The sequence below is a fragment of the Eptatretus burgeri genome, chromosome 2, assembly GCF_056783735.1.
Source record: "Eptatretus burgeri isolate ZD-2024b chromosome 2, Ebu_testis_v1, whole genome shotgun sequence".
In the NCBI taxonomy this organism is placed as follows: Eukaryota; Metazoa; Chordata; class Myxini; order Myxiniformes; family Myxinidae; genus Eptatretus; species Eptatretus burgeri.
The window spans coordinates 160,572,408-160,598,544 of NC_140962.1; the positions used below are offsets into that span (position 1 = coordinate 160,572,408).

Below are 26,137 nucleotides of genomic sequence, written 5' to 3' on the forward strand. Positions count from 1 at the left end.
CATTACCTCTTTTCGTTAATTTTACACCTGCTTGTGCAATAGAAGAAAGCATATCTCCAACTAACAATCTCGCTTTATCAGGCAGACCTTCAAGTTTTTCAGCAAAATCTACAATTACGCCACTTCCACTAATTTGTTTCTCCAACTCTTTGTTATGTCTTTCCAATTCTTTTTGAGCCTGGAGTTGAGCCTTCCTTTCGTTGGCAGTTTTCACCGCTGTTGAAATACCACCCGTCAATGCTCCAACCGCACTTAAACCAGCAAATAAAGGAATTAGAAATGGGAGAAATCCTCCACTCGTCTCTCTTATTGAATATTTTTTCAACATTGGTTTTGTCATTTTAATTTTAAGTGAGCCAGTGTCATTCAAGATTTTAACCTGTTCTCTTGTGAGCAAAACATCAATTCTTACTGCTCCTTTTCTCTGAATTGTATTAACGTTAATCGTACAAGGCTTTTGATTTTGAACACAAGATGATAGTTTATGAAGATTGATTTGATTAACATATACCCCAGTTGGTACTTTGCCACTCATTTATTTAACAAAAAATATGTGAGACAAATCATAACACCAGTATCTGTAATTTTGTTTATTCCAAAAGCAAACAATATGCATCAACTTCTTCTCTCTCTCTCCTTTCAATGTCTCAGGAAGTATCCACTCGATTAGACTTTATAGTTTCCTTTTGAGCACTCAGGTCAAACGCATCGATTGTATACAAACTTTTAAATGCTGTCATATCCAAAATAGGTTCTTTATTTCCATTACTTTCACACACCTTTTGGTAAGACTTGTATGCTTCAGCAAAATCATTTTTTTCCCAATTAATTTCCAATCTATCTCGTGGATAAAATGTTCCATCTAGAGAAACGCGAAGTTGTTTCACCTTAGCATTATCACTCAATGCATTATTCTTATCAGTCGCAGTATCACCATCTGGCTTTTTAAAAATGATCCACAGATATCGTGGCTTTCCTTCCAGAACACCCAAATTCCACGTGTAAGTAGTTTGATTGAGTTTAACGTGTTGACATCTTCTTTTGAGGTATGATACACTGAGTGGTTTCTTTGAGTTAAGTCTTCGATTCAACATCTCTTCTGTTTTAAGATTAGGAGTATATTCACTGATATACCAACTCATCTCCTCAATCACAAATTTATTCTGTTCACCAAAAGCACTAGCAACACCAAAAAGCAATCGATTTTCATTATCATTCCTTTGTAGTTGAAATCTAATTTTAAGACCATACAGAACTTTATCATGATCACAAAATCCAAATATACCTTTAAGAGGAACCGCCACAGTAAAACTATTTTCTGCTTTTGTATCATCATTATACGCTCCTTTCCTTTGAATATATCCAGGGTCTGTGTTTGTTCCCGTTGACATATCAGGAATAAAACCTTCGACAGACCCCTTTCCCATTCTATCACTGAATGTATAGAGTGTAAATTTTATCATTTCAGATACAGCAGAGACATAATCAACCGCTTCAACTTCTTGTGTTCCAATATACAAACGCACACTATCAAACATTTTCCAGAAGAAATCATTTACAAGTGTAGCGTTTGTGTTATTCCCAGCTTTAGTGAATTTAAATTTACACAACAAGAAACTTTCGGAGAGATTCAAATAGGTTTGTTGATTATTTATTTCAAAACTTTTTGTACCATTCGTATTCCAGTCTGTTCCAGTTATTGCATTTACCTTGAAGTAATCTTCTTTTTTAGTGGAGTTTGAGATAATAATAGTATCATCCAAATCATAGATACTATCAATTGCTTCCATACTTGTATTTATTTAGGAAAAAAGATGTTAAAACTTTTGAAACCCTGATCCAAGTATTTGAATTATTTTCTGTCGTTCTTGGGGGACAACTGAGTTTTGCCTTTCTTAATTTCTTTTATTGCTTGTAATTTATGAGATTCCTTCTGAGCATCTTTTATACTCTTTACAGCACCTGCTACATTTCCCACAGCAGAAGCAGTTGAACCAATTAGATCTTTATGTTTAAGAATAGTTGAACCAATACCCATGAGAGTATCAATTATCCCATCTCCTCTAAATTGATGTCCAACACCCCTTTGTCTCTTAGGTTTATAGTATCCTCTACCAAGATACATACCTTCACCCTTGTAGTATGGGGAAAGGAACATCCCATCCCCTGTAATTATTTTATATTTTCCCAACTCGTGTTTCCTCACAATAACCATCGTATTTATTTATTGGAAAACTTCACGTAGGTGAATTCTGATAGATATAACTTCTCCATTAAAAGAAATCACACGATTATCTTGGTCAGTTATCCTAAAATTTACTCTGTGTATGGTTTTTCCTGACACAGGTAGATAAACCAAATTTTTGGGTTCCATATTGAATTTATAACCAATTGGGGTTGAGTATGCACTGAATGAAAATATTGTATTTGTTTTTTTCCATCATTATAAGCACCATCAATCAAATCACAGTGAATTAACACCGAATTTATTCCTGAGGATATTTGAATCACATTATCACTGTAAAACGTCCCATTAGTTTCAATCTTTTTTGAGGAGAAACCCAATAACTCTCTAAATGAATTATCAATTGTGAAATCAACCTTGTAGTTATTTTTAACTTTAATCGTTGATTTTGAAGTATGTTTTTGAATGTTTATAACAATATTTTTTGGTTCATCACCCTGTTCTTGTTATCTTGTGAGACTTGTTATGAGACTGTTATCGTTTTGTATCCACTTCCGGGATTATAACTAAACTTGTCATTTTTATCAGTTATATTAAATAAGGTATTATAAGTTTCCATGGACAATAAAGATGCCTCATATTCTTTTGTTGTGTCAAGTTGTAGTGGGTATGGGAATGAAGATGTGTGGTCGCTTGTTGTGAAATTGAAACTAAGGATTGTGCTTCTCATCTTATTTAATATGAGATAAAATGTCTTTATATTGATATTTATTAATTATTTTCATGTTCATCAACTGGTCGAAAATGGCTGATGCTTCATTAAAACAATTGTTATTTCCAGCCTTCTGACTGCCTAACAACAATAACAGTCTATTAACTAATTGCGATGGGTCATTTGGAAGAAAACTAACACCTGAACCAAGGATACTTAAAGCCTGAATAATGTGTTTCTCCTTCTCATTCTTCCTACTTTTACCAGAAAGAATAACCTTATAATTTAGAGTGTTCAGCAAATCAATATATACTCTATCATCATTATTTTCCATCTCCAATGGTTTATCAATATACTTTGATTCATCCTTCACAGTTGAACCTTGTCTTCCATCTTTTGTGAGAAGAAACATTAATCTCGGAGTTAGTTTAACAGGGGGTTGAGCAGAACTTAAGAACCTTAATTCATCATTAAATATCAATACCTTTTCTTGAACAAGATGAAATATTGCTGGTTGTTCTGTTGGAATGAGTCCTGCTTTGGTTTTTGAATCCGCTGAATATTCATTGTTTTGAACAGCATTCACAATATAATCAGGGGGTTGATTAATCTCTTCCAGTTGTTGAAATAAACCTTCATCATGTTCTAATTCTCCAATATGCTCTAATTCTTCCTCCGTCATTTGACTGAAATCTTTTAACATTTGGAGCTTTCTGGGAGTATATTCTACTGTGGGAACTGTGGAAACATCTTTCATTTTTTCTTGGGAAGTTTTTAAAAGTGGTTTAAAAAATTTCTCTTGTTTTCTTTCAAATGCTTCTTCGCCCGTTAGTTTCTGTCTGCGTTTCTTCTTTATGTCTTCCAGTTGTTTTACAACTTTTGAAACCAACTCTTGATGTTCCTTCAATCTTCTTGCTCTTTCTTTTACATCCATTTATTTATTGTAAAATATCATTTAATGAATTGTAAAGATCAACAGGGAAATTTTCCTTTTCTTCATCATTCAAGTAGATGTGTTCAAATAAATCCTTTTCTTTAAATATTTCATCAAATTCTTTATTAACATTAATCTTCTTCTTCTTCTTTCGGCTGCTCCCGTTAGGGGTCGCCACAGCGGATCATCCGTATGATCCGCATGGTGATTTGGCACGTTTTTACGCCGGATGCCCTTCCTGACGCAACCCTGGTCGCCTCTTACGACACAGGGATCTGGTACACCTATTTTAACCGGGGTATACACCGGCCCAGTACACTGGTACTCATTTCGCCGACCTCGGAAGGATGACAGGCTGAGTCAACCCCCTGGTGTATTAATACAGTGGCCCAACGGGGCTTGAACTCAGGACCTTTTGGATCCCAAGCCGCTGCCCTAACCACTGCGCCAACACCAGGCTCATATATATATATATATATATATATATATATATATATATATATATTTATATATATATTTATATATATGTATATATATATTTATATATATGTATATATATATTTATATATATGTATATATATATTTATATATATATATATATATATTTATATATATATATATATATATATTTATATATATATATATATATATATTTATATATATATATATATATATATTTATATATATATATATATATATATTTATATATATATATATATATATATATATATATATATATATATATATATATATATATATATATTTATATATATTTATATTTATATATATATATATATATATATATATATATATATATATATATATATATATTTATATATACACATACATATATATTTATATATACACATACATGTATACATAAATTTCGATGAGATAAAGCAGATAAGATATAGTAAGATACCATTTTATCTTGCTTGTGTATCATCGGCATCACGATGGAGATCAAAAGAATGCAAAAAGAGATTTTACTGACAGTCAATTTGATTCCAGTGCAAGAGTAACACTTTATTCTATACTGTTAAAAACAAAGGATAATGAAATTGAGAATACATGAATATAATTAATTTTATTTCTTCCACACGCCCTCTCCACCTCCCTTCCATTCCTTCTCCTCCTCTCTCCCTCCCATTCCTGTTTATCCCCTCACTCCCACTCCGATCTGCAAAACAATCGGTTGTATTGTTGTGGTGCCGGGTTCGGTGGCGAGGACGACCACTAGACGGAGCAGTTGGGCTGTCTCCCACCGAACACCAGAATTGAAGGTCGTCACTCCGGATAACTCCGAAGTCGACGGGTCGCTTCATGGACCGTGGATGCCAATATTTCGACTGCGCGGTTCGGGTCTTTTTGTCTGATTCCAATTTACCTAATTAGCCACGCAGTCTACCTACCGGGGAAGCCACACCCTCAGCCGGCTTTGTCTAAACCGAGTCGCTGTTACCGAATCGGATCCGGCGTAACCAAGCGGGAGTTACCAAAGCCGTGCCGGTCCAAATAACAACTTACAGCACAATCGGCTTCTCTAATTCTCAAGCCCGAACCATACTGGGTCAATGAAAGAAAGCACAGACAACGAACTGGAACAGTTATTTATTTGCAATGTTTAACAGTTATTTATTTGCAATGTAAGAGGGAGGGAAACACAGAGCAGACTTAACCACGAATAAGAATGCAGGCAAATATACAATGCAATCACTGAAACGATTTCTACTGATCAGACTGGACACAGACAGACACACACACCCAAAAAGAAATGGACCTCGTGGGTCTTTATTCGGCCCTTCAGCTCGGGATTGAAGGCGAGCTGAGGGCCAGAGTCTGGCCGGGTACCTGGCCGCCCCGTGCGGTTTTACCTACTCCAACCCACCACGGTGGGACTCGAACCCACGACCCAGAATCCAACGAGCCCACGATCCTACTTACACGAACGACAATCGACGACACGAGTACCACGAAACACCTCCACCATGGCCACCACGAGCCCCACCACGACCACCGACCACCAAGGAACCCCGAAAAAGACCTCAGACCGCTCGCCACCTTTCTTATCCCTTCCCCGGGCGGGTGGAGGGATCCGCTCTGAGGTAACTCGCATCCGGATTATTCAGGGGGGCGTCAGGCGATCGGTGTCCTCCCCTCATTGGGCGAGGCGAACATTCCATCTGGCTGGGGCAGGGTCGGCCCTGAGGTGATACCCAGATTGGACGAGAAGAACATTCCATCTTGCTGGGGCGGAGTCGGCTCTGAGGTGATCTCACCCCCGATTATGTCCGTGGCTTCAAACACGTGTGTAATGGCACCGTGGGAGTGGAGGGGATTGATGTAGAAAACTAATGAGAAAGAAACTCACAGCACACGCATGAAATTCCCATTCGACATAGGGGAGGAATTCTAACTATCCACATATGGGACATTTTCACAAAAGCGGGTCAGGTAACGGTAAAGACTGTCCGAGAATTTTTATCAAGCATATATTTCCCAGTCAGTGCAGAGGCTTTATGGTGATCCTGCGTTGCTGACATCATTTGAACATTTTTCTAGGCCTTATAAGGGGTTCAAGCACTATTTCGAGAATATCAAAGAAAGTTGATTTTTGAGTTTGTTCTTTACCGTTACCTGACCCGCTTTTGTGAAAATGTCCCATATACCTAACAAAATAACTAAACTTTGGGTCAACTGTATGTGTGAATGCGAATGGTTTCCAGATTCATAACATTACCCCCCCCCCCCATTTTATAGACTCGTCCCGAATCGTAAATTTTCGTATGCCATGCAGGTGTCGGTTTTTCCCCCTAGTACGTTTTACCTCCAGATCCCTAAGTGCGACATTTAAATACATGCCCCTAAAATAAATAACCTAGTGTGCTGCGTAACTAAACTAACAGACTCACTCAGCCAACTTAAATTAATTGCTGGCGCTAACACAAATAGCAGGCGGGTTACAATTTATTTACAATTTTACTATGTACACTAACCATGGCCCAGGACCTATTATATGATCTGTGGGAAAAAGGCACAGCAAAGTCAATCATTCCGCATGTCAAATGCATTCCCCGTGGTGTGGCTGCCTGCAGGGCAGTCCTTTAAAACACTTGCTGGGATGGTCCTGGCACACATGGTGGAGATGGTTGACACGGGGGAAATGCAAACAAGGGCTAGGCAGGCATGGGGTCAAGGCAAAGGCAGGCAAGGCAAAGTATGGCGAGGCAATTGTGGACCAGCAGATGTAGCACAAACAGGCCGGCATATGAAGCTGGCCGGCCTCTGGTCTGGTCCGTGAGGTTCTGGAGGGAGTGAGGTGGTGCCGGCCACTCCGAAAATGGGCTCGGACCTTCCCTACTGTCTCCCCCAACCTATCGCCTTTGCCTGTCTTTGTCCATACCCACTCCTTTAGTTTGCAACAACAAAATTCCAGACTTCCCCCTTTTTTTCTTTTTTTTCCCCCTTTTATAATTCCAAGTGTCCCTTACCCTCCTACTGTCCTTGTCCGGCTCACCTATTCCACCTCCCTACTCCCAACCCCTAAGCTCCCTCTTGAGGGGAATAAGGAAGAGACAGGTGGATCTGTCTCAAGGCCTAATGGAGCCTCAGAACAACCTCCACAGATTTCAGCAATTTCCAATGGTGGGTCCAGCGGCCTACAGGCAGCGAAGGGATGGATGGTGCGAAGGGGTTCACATTTCCTATCTGTCCTATCCTTTATTACACTTTAAACCATCCCCAGGGCTTTTCAACACGCCTGTCTCTTTAAACTATTGGTTCTAGAAACCATGATTCCAGTCGCCTGTATTGGTGTTCATTATTAATTTGGGCCTGGCCCGCAAATTTTCTATCGTGCCCTTGCACAATTTTGTGGCTGGGCAGCGTGGCTCAATTGGCAAGGATTCCCTTCTGCCGAACTCGAACTACGGCACCCCTGGGCAGCTGAGGCTGTCTCAGAGCCTACCTACTCCGTATGAACGTGGGGAGTGCCCTTCCTGGCTACTCCCCCGTATATGCCCATGTGGCATTTCTGGTGCTCCAGGTCCCATTTCACTATCCCGGTCGCTTGGACCCATGGCTTACTCTGGCCAACTTCTCCATGCCCAGGGTGCCCTCTACTCAGTACTCACCTTTCCACAGCCACGCTCCCAGCCGGTCAATGGACTCCTGTGCCCTTCAAAGAGGTATCGTGCCTTCTTCCAACACCAACAAAACGACCTCCTTTGGTAAATTTAACGAACCCACTAACATTACACTGACCCCGGGTTCCCTTGGGTGGGATTCACTCCCCCCCCCCCCAATCATTCATTCGCACCATGCATTCCACATTCACTCCATTCACACTTGGGCCTGCTGTCCCACATTCACTCATGTTCCTTTCTCGATTTTTTTTTTTCTTACAACACACTCTAACTACGTCCCAGTAACGAGCTCGTGCTCCCCGTCATCCCTTATTCAAATGCACGTTCCTTTTAACTCTACTGCTAAGCTATGTCCCGATGACACATTCCAAGTCCGTCCATGTCTCCATTCCATTTCTAAATTCTAAACTAAACATTCCCTCTAACTCGTTTCATGGGCCCCATGAGGCCGGTCTATCTACGCAAAACCCTTCCCACTAACTAATGTTCCTTTGCCTGGGCGAGGATGTTCACTACCTCCCGGCCGGGGTCTCGTGCACTCGTAGCAAGGCTCGGCCATCTTTGCGTCGCCATGGCGGCGGTTTTCGACATGCACGTCCCCTCCATATGGGTGATAATTGAAAGCATATTATCACCCCGCTAATTGCAACAACCGCTCGCTCTCGAACCATCCACCAAGTGAAGAACCATGCGCCACTCACCCGCATTTTGTGCTGCGAGATCCCTGGTGACGTCACTCGCACATGGACCCTGTGAGGTTTACCACGCACATGGGCCCCGCGGTGTCGTCCCAGGGACCCGCTCCGCGCGTCCCGCAAACAGTACTCGCGATGAGCAGCACGTGGGCCTCTGTGCACGTGCTCACATGGGGACACGTGCTTTCCGAATTCACACAATTCAATTCTTCGCCATTTTAGCCGTCTGCACTGGTGTCTTGTACCAAGCGCGGATCGTTTTAATGCCAGCTCCCGATCACGCAAACGTGCGCGCCTGGGCCGTTCGCAAAACACGGAACGGACCTCGCACTCAGCGTCCCGCAGAGCTGAGGGCCAAAGTCTGGCCGGGTACCTGGCTGCCTCGTGCGGTTTTACCTACTCCAACCCACCACGGTGGGACTCGAACCCATAACCCAGAATCCAAGGAGCCCATGATCCTGGCTGCCACGAACGACGATCGACAACACGAGCACCACAAAACACCTCCGCTACGACCACCACCAGGAGCACCAACACGACCACTGACCACCAAGGAACCCCGAAAAAGACCTCAGACCGCAAAAGACTGCTCACCACCTTTCTTATCCCTTCCCCGGGTGGGTGGAGGGATCTGCTCTGAGGTAACTCTCCTTCGAATTGGTCGGGGGGAGTCGGGCGATCGGTGTCCTCCCCTCATTGGGCGAGGCGAACATTCCATCTGGCTGGGGTGGGGTCGGCTCTGAGGTAATCTCACCCCCTATTATGTCCGTGGACTCAAACACGTGTATTATGGCGCCATGGGAGTGGTGGGGATTGATGTAGAAAACGAACGAGAAAAAAACTCGCAGCGCACACATGAAATTCCCATTAGACATGGGGAGGAATTCTAACTATCCACATATACTTAACGAAATAACTAAACTTTGGGCCAACTGTATGTGTGAATGCGAATGGTTTCCAGATTCATAACAGTATTTGGTAGTTGCCCAATAAATATTGTGAAGATACATTCGAATCTTTGGGAGAAAGGAGGATGCTGCTTGCTTTGTGTTCTTCTGCTGGGATCTTGAACGTCATTCTCATTGAGGTGTGCTTGATGCAGGCCCCATTTCAGGTAGATGCTTGCAGTGCTCTCCTGCCACATCCTCATCTTTTCACGAACAATGTACTTCAGAGGGAAGGACAAAACCTGTAAGCTGGTTCTTTCTCACATATAGCTGTGAGCTGTAACACTCTCATTCAACAGTGATGCATATCCATATTCAGTTTCCAGTCTCTCAATTTCGATTGTTAACCAGAAGGGAGAAAGCTAAATGTGTACAAATGCAGAGACAGTTCTGTCGAATGGTCTATCCCCATCACTAAACATGGTATTACCTGCAATGTGATGGCACTCAACTCTCTGTTCATCATTTTGCCTTTTCTATATGCCTTCCATACAAAACTTGGATCACTGCTTCCCATGACCCATACATGGTCCACACAGGAAGCCTCTGGATACTTTGCATGTCTTCTTGCTTTGGGTATTCGTGAAACACATGTTTAGCATAGCTCAAAAATAAGTTGATGCAATGTGTTTTTGTTTATGCTTTGCTGTTATTCAACAATAGCAAATACCACCCGTCACTTTGCTGACGGGATTACTAAGAGAGGGAGCAGAGAGACGAGGGGAAGAGAGGGACGAAGGGAGAGGGGGGGGACAGAGAGGGTGTGGAGGAGGAGGTGAGCCAGTAGGAGGAAGGAGAAGAGGGGAGGGGGGGAAAAGAGAGAGAGAGAGAGAGAGAGAGAGAGAGAGAGAGAGAGAGAGAGAGAGAGAGAGAGAGAGAGAGAGAGAGAGAGAGAGAGAGAGAGAGAGAGAGAGAGAGAGAGAGAGAGAGAGAGAGAGATATATATATATATATATATATATATATATATATATATATATATATATATATATATATAAATAAGACTTAGGCTTACCTTGCCGTGTTTAACCCCTCGGGGATCTTTGACTGGTCAAGGGTTAAACATGACCATCACCGCCGCGCCTCAACACAAAGCGCCATTTCCTGTGTGTTTTGTATTTTACGGCGATGGCCCCGTTTCACACAGGAGCGACAGAGGTTTCATAGGCATTAACTGTGTCCTCCTGAACCATAGTATGGACAACCGGCTGAAGTACAACACAATGACTGTGAGATCGCAAGTACGGGAAGGCAGAATGCAGTCAATGTTGCTGTGTTTGCTTCTAGTGTTGCCGTTTGCTGTTGTGGAGTTTCTGCTGCTCTGGATTTTGTTATTCCCAGTTTTTGGACATTTATGTATACTTCTACTGTATCTTCCTGTCCTGCCTCCATTTTTTTGCGTGCGTGTGTCTTCTTCTCCCGGTGTGTGCCCCGGTTAGAATAGGTACACCGTATCCCTGCGTGTCGTAAGAGGCGACCAAAAGGGTTGGCATCAGGAAGGGCATCCGGCCATAAAAACCGCCTCAAAAGGAAACTATAATGAGTACAACTGATGGGCAGGGTACAGCCCAAAGTACCCCGTGGGGGTCCTCACCCCCTCTCGTTAAAACTCAAGGTGGGGACCCGATCGAAGCAAGAGAGGAAATTTTTCCATTTTGGATGACCAATCATCTGATGCCCCAAGTGGAGATCGGTTTCTGAGGTTTGGTACATGGAATGTAGGGACAATGACAGGGAGATCTGGAGAAGTGGTTGAAACATTGGTCAGAAGAAGAGTGGACATATGTTGCGTGCAGGAGACACGATGGAAGGAAAGTGGTGTGAGAATGGTGAAGGGTAGGCAGGGACAGAAGTACAAGTTTATGTGGCAAGGGTGCCGGGAAGGCGTGCATGGTGTTGGTGTCATGTTTTCTAAGGAGTTTGTAGACAGTGTAGTGTGTATGACTAGAGTGAGTGAAAGGTTGAAGATGGTGAGAATCGTGATCGGAAATCTCTTGGTGAACGTCATCTGCCCCGCAGGTCGGTCACATATGCCCCGCAGGTCGGTCGAAGCGATGAAGAGAAGAACATGTTCTGGTGTGCGATAGAGAAGTTGATGGAAAATGTGAATGATGAAATTGTTGTGGTAGGAGGAGACTTGAATGGACATGTGGGAAAGAGTCCAGACGGTTTTGAGGGAGTCCATGGGGGTTTATGGATATGGTGTGAGAAATGGAGAAGGTGAAAGGATCTTGGAGTTTGCTGATGGAGCTGATTTGTTGATTTGTAATACTTAATTCCAGAAAGCGGATAATAAGCTTATTACATACACGTCAGGTGGGTTGACGACAACCATTGACTACCTGATGGTGCGTCGGCGAGATAGGGGAAACCTCTGGGACACAAAGGTGATCCCAGGGGAGGAGACTGTTTCACAGCACCACCTGGTTGTTTGCGATATAAGGGTGAAAGGTGCGAGGAGAATTCAGCGGGTGAAGTACCAACCGATGATGAAGGTGTGGAGGTTGAAAGAGGCGACAGTGAGGAAGCATTAAGAGAGAGGCTGAGTATGGTTGAGGATGATGTGGTTGAGCTTGAAAGTGGTTGGATGTCAATGAAAGATAGTCTATTGGGAGCCGTTGGTGAGGTATGTGGATGGACAAAAGGACCACCGAGGAACTCGGAAATATGGTGGTGGGGTGATGAAGTTGGAAAGACGATTGAAGAGAAGAGGAAGAAGTTCAAGGAATGGCAAAAGGCGAAGGGTACGGTGGAAGAAGAGGCAGCGCATGAAAGTTATAAGGTAGCCAAGAAGGCTGCAAAGAAAGAGGTAGAAAATGCGCAGGAGGCCCATAGGAAAATGTTTGGAGAACGCTTGGATTCGGAGGAGGGTAAGAGAGCGGTATTCAGGATTGCAAAGCAGATAGCGTGAGAGAGGTTTGATGTGACTGGGGTGAGTTGCTTGAAGGGTGAAGAGGGACAAATCGTTGTGGACTCAGATGGAATTAAAGGCCCGGTCACACCTTGACGTTTTAGCCAACGTATGCCGATTTTCAATAGAAACGATGAAAATTTCCGAGCGCCAGCGGCAAAAAACAAAGGCGAGTGACAGCAATTTAAATCGTTCATTGTAAACAATGAAAATAGCTGAGTGGTACCGTTTAAAAGTCGTTGAGTGTAAAAAAAATCCAATTGTTGAGCGCAAGCGTTTACTTTCAATAGTGGAGATGCAGCCATTTAAATCGTTGAGTGGCAGTCTATGAATAGCAAACCCTACGTCACCGGCAAAGATAAACTGCCGCACGATATGGATAAGTTAGGCTATCGTTGGGCATAGTTTGCGAACGCCGGCTTCACGATAATTATTCGTTGGTATACCGTATCTATAAGTAATCAAAGCGCTCTATGCACATTATTCGTTCATTGTGCATTTGTCCAACCCGTTATGAATAGACCTAAATCGTAAAAACAAGCTATAGCTCATTGTTGAAAAAGCCCCATAAAAAATTAGCCGCGAAGAACTTTGAGCAATGATGAAAAGATGTCTCCTACCCGTGGACACGCGGACGCAAGGACGATCCATCATAACCCACACCCTCCCCTCACACTCACCTACTACTGCCAACATGAACAAACTACTACTAATACTAATACTGATACTGATACTGCTACTGCTGACATGGACATCGACTCAAAAAGGACTCGAAAACACTGTTGGGTTCCCCTTTTATGAGCAGCATTTTTATATACCAATTCCCAAAACCGCTGGGAACACGTCTTTATATGGCAGTTGTAAGTTAGAAACACGTTCATTTATTTTTTTTGTCGACCGGAAGACGTCATTGGAATACGTCTACATACGTCGATGTGTGTTGGGACTACGTAAAGAATTGGTTCAAAGCATGTCAAATATAAGTTAGAAATAAGTTTCGCGTAAAAAAGACATTACCGCGACGTGTTTCGACTTATGAGGAGCTTATAAGTAGCCTTTGTGGACGTGTGTAAAACTTATCCCCATCGCATGCGGAACGTGTGTCATACGCAGAGTACGTCGTAAAATTTTGAACATGTTTAAAATTTCTTGACGTACTCGACTTACTACGATGTATGATAGCGTACTTTAACGTTCTACTCACGTATACCAAACTTATTCATACCGTATTTGACGTGCCCCAACGTTTTAGACACATTTTTCTTAGGTCGGCATACGCTGGCAAGATCGCCAAGATCGCCAAGGTGTGACTGCGATGTTGACACTTCCATTTCTACGGCAGTTATGATTCGAATCGTTGTGCGTCAGCCTTTTAATAGGCTACGTCACGACATCGTCGGTGATGCGTGCAACGTGCTATGCCTAAGTTAGACTATCGTTGGGCATCGGTTGTGTAGGCCGACAACAGGTTCAGCATTCGCTGGTATAAGTTATCTATAACACAGCGAAACGTTCTGTGTCCGTTACCAATGCATTATACATAAGACCAAGTCGCTATGAATACGTCCGAATCTTTAAAAAAAAACATCAAAAGTTCAACGTAAGCCAGCGTTTTACATACATTTTAATACGTTGCCATTGCTGGCTAAAACGTCAAGGTGTGACCGGGTCTTTAAGGAAGATGGAAGAGATACATGGAAAGGCTGTTGAATGTAGAAAATGAATGGGATAGCAACATCGAGAGTAACCCAGTTTAAGGACCAGCAGAGAAGATAACTGAGAAGGAAGTTGAGGAAGCTATAAGAGCAATGAAGAGTAGAAAAGCAGGAGGGCCGACGGGAGTTGTGGGAGATATGTTGAAGGCAGCGGGAAGTTGGGGTGTGAAGAGAATGACAGAGATCTGTAATCTGGTGGTGAAAGAAGGCCGCATTCCAGTGGATTGGGAACTGAGTACCTTCGTCCCTCTATACAAGGGGAAAGGTGACTCTGGACTGTGGCTCCTATAGAGCAATAAAGTTATTGGAGCATGGAATGAAGGTATTGGAAAGGGTGTTGGAGAAGAGGATAAGGAAGGTAAAGATTGACGAAATGCAGTTTGGATTTATGCCAGGAAGAGGAACGACAGATGCGATTTTTATTGTAAGAAAGTTGCAGGAGAAGTACATGGAGAAGAGGAAGAAGTTGTTTTTTGGGTTTGTTGATCTGGAGAAAGCATTTGATAGGGTTCCACATGAAGTAATGACATGGGCATTGAGGAAGTTAGGAGTGGAGGAATGGTTCAACAGAGTAGTGATGGCAATGTACGAGAGAGCGCGCACAGCTGTAAGGATGAAGGATGGGAACAGTGGTGAGTTTGAAGTGAAGGTGGGAGTGCACCAGGGGTCGGTACTAAGTCCACTTCTATTTATAGTTCTGATGGAGGTGCTGGCTCGGAGGGTAAAGGAGGGTTTACCGTGGGATCTGCTGTATGCAGATTATCTGGTGTTGATTGCAGAGAGTATGGATGGACTGAAGGAGAAGATGAACAAGTGGAAGGAATGTATGGAGGCAAATGGTTTGAAGGTGAATATCGGAAAGACGAAGGTGATGGCAAGTGGTAAAGCATGTGGTGAGGTGGAAAGGACTGGGAAGTGGCCATGTGCTGTGTGCATGAAAGCTGTCGGAGTGAACTCCATTCAGTGTACAATGTGTGCTGAATGGGTTCATCGAAAATGTAGTGGGGTGAGAGGGTCATTAACCAGTGCAGCAGCTACATTCAAGTGTCAGGTGTGCATAGAGGGAGCTGCAGATGAAGGAATTGTTGAGTTGGATCTTGGAGATTGTGTAAAGCTGGAAGGTGTGAAAACATTTTGCTATCTCGGAGACATGCTGAATGGAGAAGGTGGATCAGACTCTTCGACGGTTGCTAGAGTGAGATGTGCATGGAAGAAGTTTCGGGAACTGAATGGCGTGCTGACGAAGAGGGGAGTGTCGTTGAAGCTGATGGGAAAGGTGTATGCTACATGTGTGAGGAGTACGATGATTTATGGGAGTAAGACATGGGTACTGAACATGGAGCAGTAAGGCCCTGTCACACCTTGACGTTTTAGCCAGCGTATGGCAACGTATCAAAATGTATGTAAAACGCTGGCGTACGCTGAACTATTGATGTTTTTTTTTCAGTTTTGGTCGTATTCAAAACGAGTTGGACGTATGCATAACGTATTAGTAATGTACACAGAACGTTTCGATAACATAGATAACTTATACCAACGAATGTTTAGCGTGTTGTCGGCGTTCTCAACTTATGCTTAACAGTAGATAACGTATGCATAGCGTGCGGCACGTATCGCTGCTGATCACGTGGCATAGGCTATTAATAGGCTGCTGCTCAACGATTTAAATCATAACCGGACTAGAAATAGAAATGTCACTATCACTGTCACACCTTGACGATTTAGCCAGCGTATGCCGACATGAAAAATTTGTCTAAAACGCTGGCACACGTCGAATACGTGATGGATAAGTTTTGTATACATGAAGAGCACACTGAAGCACGCTGGCATACGTCATAGTACGCTGAGCTCGTCGACAAATTTTAAGCATGCTTAAAATTTTCCTACGTATGCCAGTGTATGACTCACACGTTCCGCATATGCTGGCCATAAGTTGTAGGCATGTTATGCGATCGTTGACACACGTCGACACACGTTACTTGTAAGTTACTCATAAGTCGAAACACGTCGAGGTAATTAATGTTTAGCGTATCCGAAACTTATTTCTACCCGATGAGTAACGTGCTTTGAACCTATGAGTAACGTATCTCCAACGCATATTGACGTATGTAGACGTATTTTATGGACGTCTTCCGGACGACCACAGAACTTACTGAACGTGTCTCTAACTTACAGCTACCGTATTATGGTGTATTGGCAGCGTTTAGGGGAATTGGTATATAAAAGTGGGGTTCACAGGAGGAACCCGTCAGTGTTCCAGACTCCATGTTTTTTTTTTCCTTCCTTCCTTCCTTCCTTCTTCTTCTTTTTTTCTTTCTTTCTTTCTTCTTCAGCATGACGGTGATGTTGACACTTCGATTTCTAGTGTGGTTATAATATAATATAATTAATAGGCTGCCGCTCAACATCATGACATCACTGTCATGCCGAAGAAGAAAGAAAGAAAAAAAGAAGAAAGGAAGGAAGGAAGGAAGGAAAAAAAAACCATGGAGTCTGGAACACTGACGGCTTCCTCCTGTGAACCCCACTTTTATATACCAATTCCCCTAAACGCTGCCAATACACCATAATACGGTAGCTGTAAGTTAGAAACACGTTCAGTAAGTTCTGTGGTCGTCCGGAAGACGTCCATCAAATACGTCTACATACGTCAATATGAGTTGGAGATACGTTACTCATAGGTTCAAAGCACGTTACTCAGAGGTTAGAAATATGTTTCGTGTACGCTAAACATTAGTTACCTCGATGTGTTTCAACTTATGAGTAACTTACAAGTAACGTGCGTCAACGATCGCATAACGTGCCTACAACTTATGGCCAGTGTATGCGGAACGTGTGAGTCATACGCTGGCATACGTCAGAAAATTTTGAGCATGCTTAAAATTGTCGACGAGGTCGGCGTACTACGACGTATGCCAGCGTGCTTCAGCGTGCTCTTAACGTATACAAAAACTTACCCATAACGTATTCGACGTGTGGCAGGGTTTTAGACAAATTTTTTATACGTCAGCATATGCTGGCTAAATCGTCAAGGTGTGACAGGGCCTGTAACAAAGGCTGGAAAGGGTGGAAATGCGAATTGTTCGGGGGATGTGTGGAGTATCGTTGAGAGAGAGGAAGACAAATGATGACTTGCAGAAGATGATGGGAATAGAGTCTGTGATGGATGTTGTGAAGAGAAACAGATTGAGATGGTTGGGTCATGTGTTGAGGAAGGATGAAAGTGACTGGGTGAGAGAAGTGTTGGAAATGAGTGTAGTCGGAAGTGGAGGACGGGGAAGACCGAGAAAAATTGGCTAAAGGTGGTGGAAGAAGAAATGTGGGCAAGAGGATTAAGAAGGGGAGATGCAGAAAATAGGGTAAAGTGGAGAAGATTGTCATGGAGCCCGCAAGGCTAACCCCTGCTTTAGCAGGGAAAATGGCCTTTAAATGCGTGTGTGTGTGTGTGTGTGTGTGTCTTCTGCCTTCCTCCTTCTTCTGCCTTCCTCCTTCTTCTGCCTTCCTCCTTCTTCTGCCTTCCTCCTTCTTCTCTTCTTGACTGTCAACAATGTATGAAGAGGTTCAGAAGGAGCATGCATTTGGGTCAGCCAAGCCTTGTAACTGTTGCAACATATTCCTGGGGCTTCTGTCAATTTCATCACGATATATATATATATATATATATATATATATATATATATATATATATATATATATATATATATATATATATATATATATATATATATATATATATATATATATACATACATACATATAGCAAAGAGAAAATGTTATGCTTCATGAACAACACACACATGCACACACTTGGCCGATATTGGAAATTTTACGGGAATCGGCAAATTGGAGTCAGTGTGATTACCGACTCCAGTACGTACTGTTTCCAACCCAAAAACCTTCAGTATCTTTCACCCTTGTTTTGGAGGAATTTCAATTAAAAAAAAATTTAAAACGACGTTGCATTTCAACATTTCAAGATGTGCATAAACATTATTACTTATAAACAGATGCCAATCATGTGATGGGTAAAAAAAAAAAAATTGGCTCTCCAATTTAGAAAACATGTTAATGCAGAAAACGCCTCAGAAATCATGTGTCATCAGCTTTGAAACTCACAAAGAAAAAAACTCACGATTCTGAAGCAAGCTCGGTTCATATAAAGATAAGCAACTGCTTTTGAAACAGCTGTGAGGCAAAAAGAAAATGTGATCGCTCGTACGCTGCTGAGGTTAAAAGTTAAAACCTACTGTACCTGTACGGGAATGGAGCCCTCCCAGGGCAGACTCAAAGTAAATGACAGACCTAGACACAGCTTCATCATGGAAAAACCCAGTGGTTGTGAAGCACTTCCATTCCACAGCATCAAGAAGGGCAAGCAAGGTTGGCAGCAGACACCAGCCCAAAGTGGAAAGCAGTACTCCATCAAACTGCGAATAAAGGTCATGTAGGTTGTCAAAAGATCAGATTGGTCAAGGAAAGACATTGCATGATGAAGGATGCCCAGTTGGCAGCTGGCTTTGGAGACCATCTTGGAAATACACTGACGAGCCAAAACATTACGACCATTGAGAGGTGACGTGAATAACATTGATTATCTTGTTACAATGGCACCTGTCAAGGGGTGGGATATGTTAGGCAGCAAGTGAACATTCAGTACTTGAAGTTGATGTGTTGGATGCAGGAGAAATGGGCAGGAGTAAAGGCCTGAGCGACTTTGACAAGGGCCAAATTGTTATGGCCAGACGACTGGGTCAGAGCATCTCTGAAACGGCAAGGCTTGTGGGGTGCTCCTGGTCAGCAGTGGTGAGTACCTACCAACAGTGGTCCGAGGAGGGACAAACCACAAACCGGCGACAGGGTGTTGTGCGCCCAAGGCTCATCGATGCACGAAGGCTATCCCATCTGGTCCGAACCGACAGAAGGTCTACTGTGGCACAAGTCACATAAAATTTTAATGGTGGTCACGGGAGGAATGCGTCACAATCCACAGTGCATCGCACCCTGCTGCGTCTGGGGCTGCGTAGCCGCAGACCAGCCAGAATGCTCATGATGACCTCTGTCCACCGTCGAAAGTGCCTACAATGGGCATGTGAGCGTCCGAAATGGACCTTGGAGCAGTGGAAGATGGTCGCCTGGTCCGGAGTCCCGTTTTCTTTTTGGATCACGTGGATGGCCGTGTACGTGTGTGCCGTTTACCTGGGGAAGTGATGGCACCAGGATGCACTGGAAAGACGACAAGCCAGTGGAAGGAGTGTGATGCTCTGGATAATGCTCTTCTAGGAAACCCTGGGTCCGGTCATTCATGTGGACATCAATTTGACACGTGTCACCTACCTAAAAATCGTTGCAGACCAGGTACACCCCTTCATGGCAATGGTATTCCCTGATGGCAGTGGCCTCTTTCAGCAGGATAATGCACCCTGCCACACTGCACACATTGTTTGGGAATGGTTTGAGGAACATGATGAAGTGTTCATCGTGTTGCCCTGGCCTCCAAATCCTCCAGATCTCAATCCAATTGAGCATCTGTGGGATGTGCTGGACCGACAAGTCTGATCCACAGCGGGTCCACCTCGCAACTTACAGGACTTAAAGGATCTGCTGCTAATGTTTTGGTGCCAGATACCACAGGACACCTTCAGGGGTCTTGTTGAGTCCATGCCTCAGTGGGTTGGCGATGTTTTGGCGGCACACGAAGGACCAACAGCATATTAGGCAGGTGGTCATCATGTTTTGGCTCATCAGTGTATGTTCCATCCAAGAAAGATCATGGCTGATGGTGAGGCTCAAAACTTTGAGTGACTTAACCTCTTCAAGTGCTTTGCTTGGGAAGTAGATGGGAGGCTTTTCCAGATGGTCCTTTCAAAGAAACAGGAAGAGTGTGTGGGATTTATTGGGGTTGAAAGACTTATTCCAAGTATTGGACAAGCTCCTGATTCTATCAAGGTCTTCAAAGATGGGAGAGGCTTCTGTTTGCCTGTCTGGAGAATGAGAAATGATACGGCAGATGATGGAATACACAGCAAAGAGATAGTCAGGATTTTCCAGGGAATCAGAAAGATATAATTGATGAAGAGGATGAACAAGATTGGGCCCAAGACACTGCCTTGAGGCACTCCAGCCTTGACAGGAAAAAGAGATGAGAGGATCCCATTAACAGCGACACGGTGACTATGGGAGTGGAGGAAGTCAGTGATCTGTGAGAAGAGGTGGTCTTGGATGCTATAAGTAGAGTGTTTTGAGATCAAGGCAGGGTGACAGACTATCAAATGCTTGAGACATGTCCAGAGAGACGGCCCTGATCTTATGTCTGACATTGAAGTCTTCCATCCATCGTGAGGAGAGTAGAAGCAGCATGTGGAGGTCGAATGACTGGGTCTGAAATCAAACTGATAATGTGAGATCAGGTTGTTGAAGAAAAGGAAGGATTTTCTGTCAACTGTAATGATGGATTCCATGACCTTACTTATACTATTGGAAGCAAACAACGAGGGTAATTAAGAGGATCTGTTTTGCACCATTTTTGTGTATTGCAGTGATGTCAGTTAACTTCCAGGTGGATGGAAACTGACCCAGGGAGAACGATTAAGTAAACAGAGAAGAAAGAGGATGAGCAAGAGCAGCAGAGCAGGATTTTTGGACATGTATGTACTGACGCCGTTTGGGCCTGTCGCAGAATCGAAGTCGAGGTTTTAGACCATGTAAAAAGGAGTTTAGTTTTTCACTTTTGTGACCCACCTCTGGTATTTAACTGAATATTTGCATGAAGGAAGTTTAAATATTGCTTAAAAAGAGAATTCAACACAAATTCCTGGAGACTTCCGGTTCAAGTTCTTGAGCGATGGTGGCGCATCTTCTTCAGGATCTCTGCTGACTTTCTCAAAGATAAGCTTTCCGGTCGTTTTTGTCACGTTTATATTGCCATTTTGTTATTTCTGTTTACTGTGTGTTTCTAGTTCAGTCTTGTGTTAAAACTTGTGCGAATCGTGAAGTTTTCGTCGTCTTTTCATATCAGGTTTCCTTGAGGCCTACCCTTCTTCATGTTTGTGTGCACGATTGTGTTAAATTGTATTTTCTCCTTATTACCATCAGTTTTTATTTTCTCCACTTTTCCCTCCATCCCCATTCTATCCCTCTCAACTATACCCTCTGTTTCATGTCTTAAAATTTTTTTTAACCCCCCCCTCCTTTTCCCCTCACATTATACCCCACGTAACCACGTGACTCCCTGTACCGACTCTTCTTCCTCCATATTTTGCCGATCTACCATCTACTACTTTTGCCAACCCACATTCACCATACACCTCCACGATATTTTTCTTCAACCTTTCCTTTACCTAATCTTAAAAAAATAGATACATATATATTGTTGCGGTTCTTGGAACTGCATGCATACAACAGATAGGTTTCCCGAGACAGTTAGCCATTAATATACGTGAAGATTGACCCCTTCCTTTTGTTTAGTTTTGTTTTTTTTGATAAACCCCTTTTGCATTGTGATGGTCTAATAATTAGGTTATTAAATCATTTTTCCCTTTTTATTTCATCCCCACTTCTTTTCTTTCCATAAACCAAAATCCTGACGTGCACTTTGGGTTAGACTAGCGCTTTGAGCTTCCACCGTCTACCCAAAACCAGACATGTGTGGCGAGTCACGCGCATTTTCAAAGGATCTGCTGTCTCCAGATTCTCCTTTTCCAGGCGAACCCGAAACCCGGCCCAGGCTGGCGGATCACGTGAGGGGTCGTAGCCAGCCGGAACGCCCGATGTGGGCGATGACGTTGGATTCGGCATGGCCCCTCCCTTGAGCTTCGGGCTCCATAAAACACGGAGAAATTTCTCCGTCTTAGAGGTGAATTGGGAGAAGTGTTGTGTTCGGTGTGGGAGTTTTTCACGCGAAGTGTTCCTGCTTCTAGACTCCGCCCACATCTCACCTCGACGAACCGCCTCCTGCCTGGTCCTGCCTACTGCTCCACCATCGCCCTCTGGACTCCGCCCTTTTCCACTCAAGCTCCTCCTCCGGAACACGATCTCCACATGCGCGGCTGTGGTTAGAACAACACGACTATTGTCGGGTACCGCACCACAGAGCATCCCTCCCCCAAAACACCCAGGCACCGAAAGCAATTAACCTCAACCCCCTCCCTCCCTGGCTGCAAAAGTCCCTTTTTCATTGGGGTTTCTATTTCTGTGTGTGTCTGAGTGTGCTAGCGCCTGTCTGTTAAGTAAGCCTGTAGAAGATCCTTATTGTTGTTACTCTTATTAATCTCGCGTCAAGTCTGCACTGTGTCTGCTTTAGTAAGTTGCTTGTATAATTGTCGCATCCCCCACACCCCTCTCCTCTTTCCCTGTGTTACATACCCAATAAATCTTTGTTGTGCCACATGCTTTTCCTAACTCGCTTGTAAATAAATAATTGTCATTCGACATGTTCCCAGCTCGCCTTTGTCTTTTCTCTCATTGGTCCAACATGGTTCGAATCTAAGTTTAGCCGGGTCTTTATTCCCAATGATCCGTTCCTACTTTAGCCGGTACGTCGTTGGTAGTGTCGCTCGGCTGCATCCGATCTGATAGAGTGATCCGGTTCCGACAAGGCGCACCGAGGGCGTGGTTCCCCGGTGGTTAATTAGGTAACTTGATTCCATAGACGGGAGGACCCGAGGTCACGCGGTTGAGTTATTGGCGTCCACGGTCGGTTACGCAACCCGCCACGTCACGGAATTATCCGTGAGTGACGGCCTACAATTCCTGGGAGTCTGGTGGAAATCAACGTAGCTTCCCCCACCGAGTGGTCTTCTCACCCGACCCCGCAACAATATATACATTTATTCTTTTAACCTCTCACGTTACACCTCCCATAACCACGTGTTTCTCTACCCCCTCTTCTTCTACCTGTAACTTTCATCGAATTACCATCTTCCTTCTGTGTTTGTTGATCCAAATTCACCAAACACCTTTTTTTTCTTCTTTTTCTTATCGATTTTTCTTCAACCTTTCCTTCTCCTAATCTTATGTAATCTTCATCAAGAAAAAAAAAAAAAGGTCTCTTTAAATGTTACAACTTCCTCCTTCACATGTGTGGTTCTCGGGATTGTATCATAATTTACTACTCTTCTTCTTCTTCTTCTTCTTCTTCTTCTTCTTCTTCTTCAAAAGGCTGTTTTCAATTTGACCTTTCCTTCATCCCATATATAAAAACTCCCACTTTTACGTTTCTTCTCTCCATTCTCCAAATTCTCCTTGATTGCATTCCTCCTGTGATGTCTTTAGTCGCATCTCTGACTTAAAAAAAATTTAAATCCCAGTTTGTAATGTATGTTTGTGTTCCATCAATCGTCCTTTTCTTCCAACTTCAGAGCCAATTCACCCCACCACCTTAAATCTACCTGCTCCAAACCGTTCACCTGTTTTCCCCTCTCCTTACCCATCCCATCTTGCCCCTCATCCTTCCTCTGCTCTTGGCACCTCTTCATTGTCTCTGCTTCAGTTTCAGCTCCTCCTCCATTATCTCAAAGTGTGTGGTATTCTAACATCTGTGGGCTGCATTCTAACCAAACAGACATCTTACACTCTCAATCAGTACACTCATCACCACAAACATGCTCGTACCTTCCTTTCAGCCCCCTCTTCCCAATCCCTCAAATCTTGTACCTCCCCCTGCCCACTCACTTCTTCACCATACCTCTACCATGTCTCAATCTTCCCCTCTCCCCACCTCTCCCATCGCCCTTCTGCACCTTGGCCGTGCCTGCTCTCATCATCTTCACACTCCCTCTCACAGCAACCTTCGCACTCTTCCCCCTCCAAGCTTCCCTCTCACCTTTCTCAAAAACTCCCCCTCACACTTCTCCCTCAACTCTCCCCTCTCACCCTTCTTCCTCAACTCTCCCCTCTCACCCTTCTTCCTCAACTCTCCCCTCTCACCCTTCTCCCTCCAATCTTCCCCCTCACTCCCCCTTCCCAAAGTTCCGCCCCCCCCCACATCCACAAAGGTGCCTCCTTCCCACACCCTCTCCCATCTCATCACTACACCTTCTCCAATCTTCAACTGCCCTCTGCCCCTTCTCTTATTACTCCCCACTCTATCTCAACCCATCACCACCGAACCTTTTCTCCTCCTCATCCGGCCCTCTCCCTAACATCTTCTGCAATCCCCCACACTCTTTCAATAACTATCCTTACCCCCCCCCAATCTCCTCCGTCATCCAACCCTCCCATCCATCCATTGGGACCATACTCTGTGCAGAGCATTGGTGCTGCCTAAGCAGTCTCCTTGGCTATTGGACACAATCCTGGATGGGTTGCCACTCCGACACAGTACCTCCCCTGCACCCAAAACCTCCTCCCCTCCACCTTCCATAACAGTGTGGACCTCAAACATCTGGGGCCTTCACTCAAACCTTACAGATCTTTCCATACAGGTTGTCACTGACAAACCAGACATAATCTGCTTTACAGAAACTTTCCTCCTTCAAGACGTCTCTGACTCCATAGTATCTCTTCCTGGTTACTCCCTCCTCCGGCATGACAAACCTGAGCCTCATCCTGATGGCAGAGTTGCTCTCTTCATCAAACTCTATTCCTCACTCACCATGAACTGCCCTCACTCCCCCACACCCCCAGGAATACCTCTGGCTACGGCTTCCCCTCCACTCCCACCTCATGTTTATATGTGTGTTGTACCGTCCACCAAACAGTGATCACTCCATTTACATCTTGCTCTCCGAAAACATGGACCATCTTCTATCCTCTCAGCCCAACTCTCTCTAACTCATATGTGGTGACTTCAACTGTCATCATGTCAGTTGGCTGGGTGTGGGTACTTCCCTCACCTGCCATGGCACTTCAGCAAAAGACTTCTGTGACTCATTGGGACTAATACAATCTGTCAATTTCCCGACGTGGATCTGAACCAAGGGTACTCTATCTAATCTGGATCTGATTTTGACCAATTTCCCTGCAAATATCTCCTGTTCTTCCTCCACTCCAATTGGTTCACTTGACCACATGCTTGTCAAAGTAGATTTTGGTGGTAGAGAACCACCTCAGCACCGTCGACTCTGGCATTTCACTCAGGCTGACTGGCAGGGAATTCAAGCCATCTCTATTTCCACCGACATCAACTTGTCCTGGGAATTCTTTCAAAGAAATTTGCTCTCTCTCGTGCACAGATTTATCCCATCTCGTCTTCAGTTGTCCTACCCATCCTCCCACCCATGGTAGACTGAAGCTTATGGCGAGGCAGTTGTCCTGAAACAACTTGCCTTCACCTCATGGAAGGCTAATCCAACTGAAGGCAATCTCAGTTCCTTCCGCAAAGCTTGGAACAAGTGTGTGTCTACCCTCAGGAGAGCCAGAAAACATCTTTCTAATCTCAAGTCTGTACTCTCAAACCTGTCTCCCTCCTCCAAATCCTGGTGGTGTCTCGTTCAATCTGTTTCTGGTGTATGTTCCCCCTCCATCCCCTCCCTTACCTCAAATAGCCACACAGCTGACACTGCACGTGAAAAGGCCGAATACCTAAACTCTGTGTTTGCTTCTAAATCTTGAGTCCCAAACACATCGCTTTCTGTACACACCTTACCCAGCTGTTCCTCAACTCTGTCGTTTTCTCCTGAAAAGAAGGAGAGCTTGCTGTCAAACCTCAACTCAGATTCTGCAACCGGCCCAGACAGCATCAGCCCATGTGTCCTAAAAACCTGCTCTGCTGCTCTTGCTCACCTTCTCTCTGTTCTATTCATCCTCTCATTTGCTCAAGGTCATCTGCCATCTGCTTGAAAATCACCAAACATTTTACTCTGCATAAAAAGGTGCGAAAACAGATCCCTGCAACTACAGACGAATCAGCCTTCTGCCAATCATCAGCAAGGTTATAGAACCCATCATCGCTTCA

General features: G+C 43.9%; 1 protein-coding gene across 4 annotated transcripts in view; it reads right to left on the reverse strand.

Moving 5' to 3' along the window:
• The window catches only part of LOC147033730 (serine/threonine-protein kinase NIM1-like), a 158,869-nt gene that overhangs the window by 59,211 nt on the left and 73,521 nt on the right, over positions 1 to 26,137 (reverse strand). Inside the window, exon 19 of one of the 4 annotated variants that reach the window (XM_085871895.1) lies at positions 16,408 to 17,782. The exons of 2 other annotated variants lie outside the window; for them this stretch is intronic. In XM_085871895.1, the coding sequence (XP_085728021.1) occupies positions 17,670 to 17,782 (113 nt within the window). In that variant the 3' untranslated portion in view covers positions 16,408 to 17,669. Of the gene's footprint in view, positions 1 to 16,407; positions 17,783 to 26,137 lie in introns of those variants that run through there. One more of the 4 variants, XR_015055616.1, reaches the window with a different exon arrangement.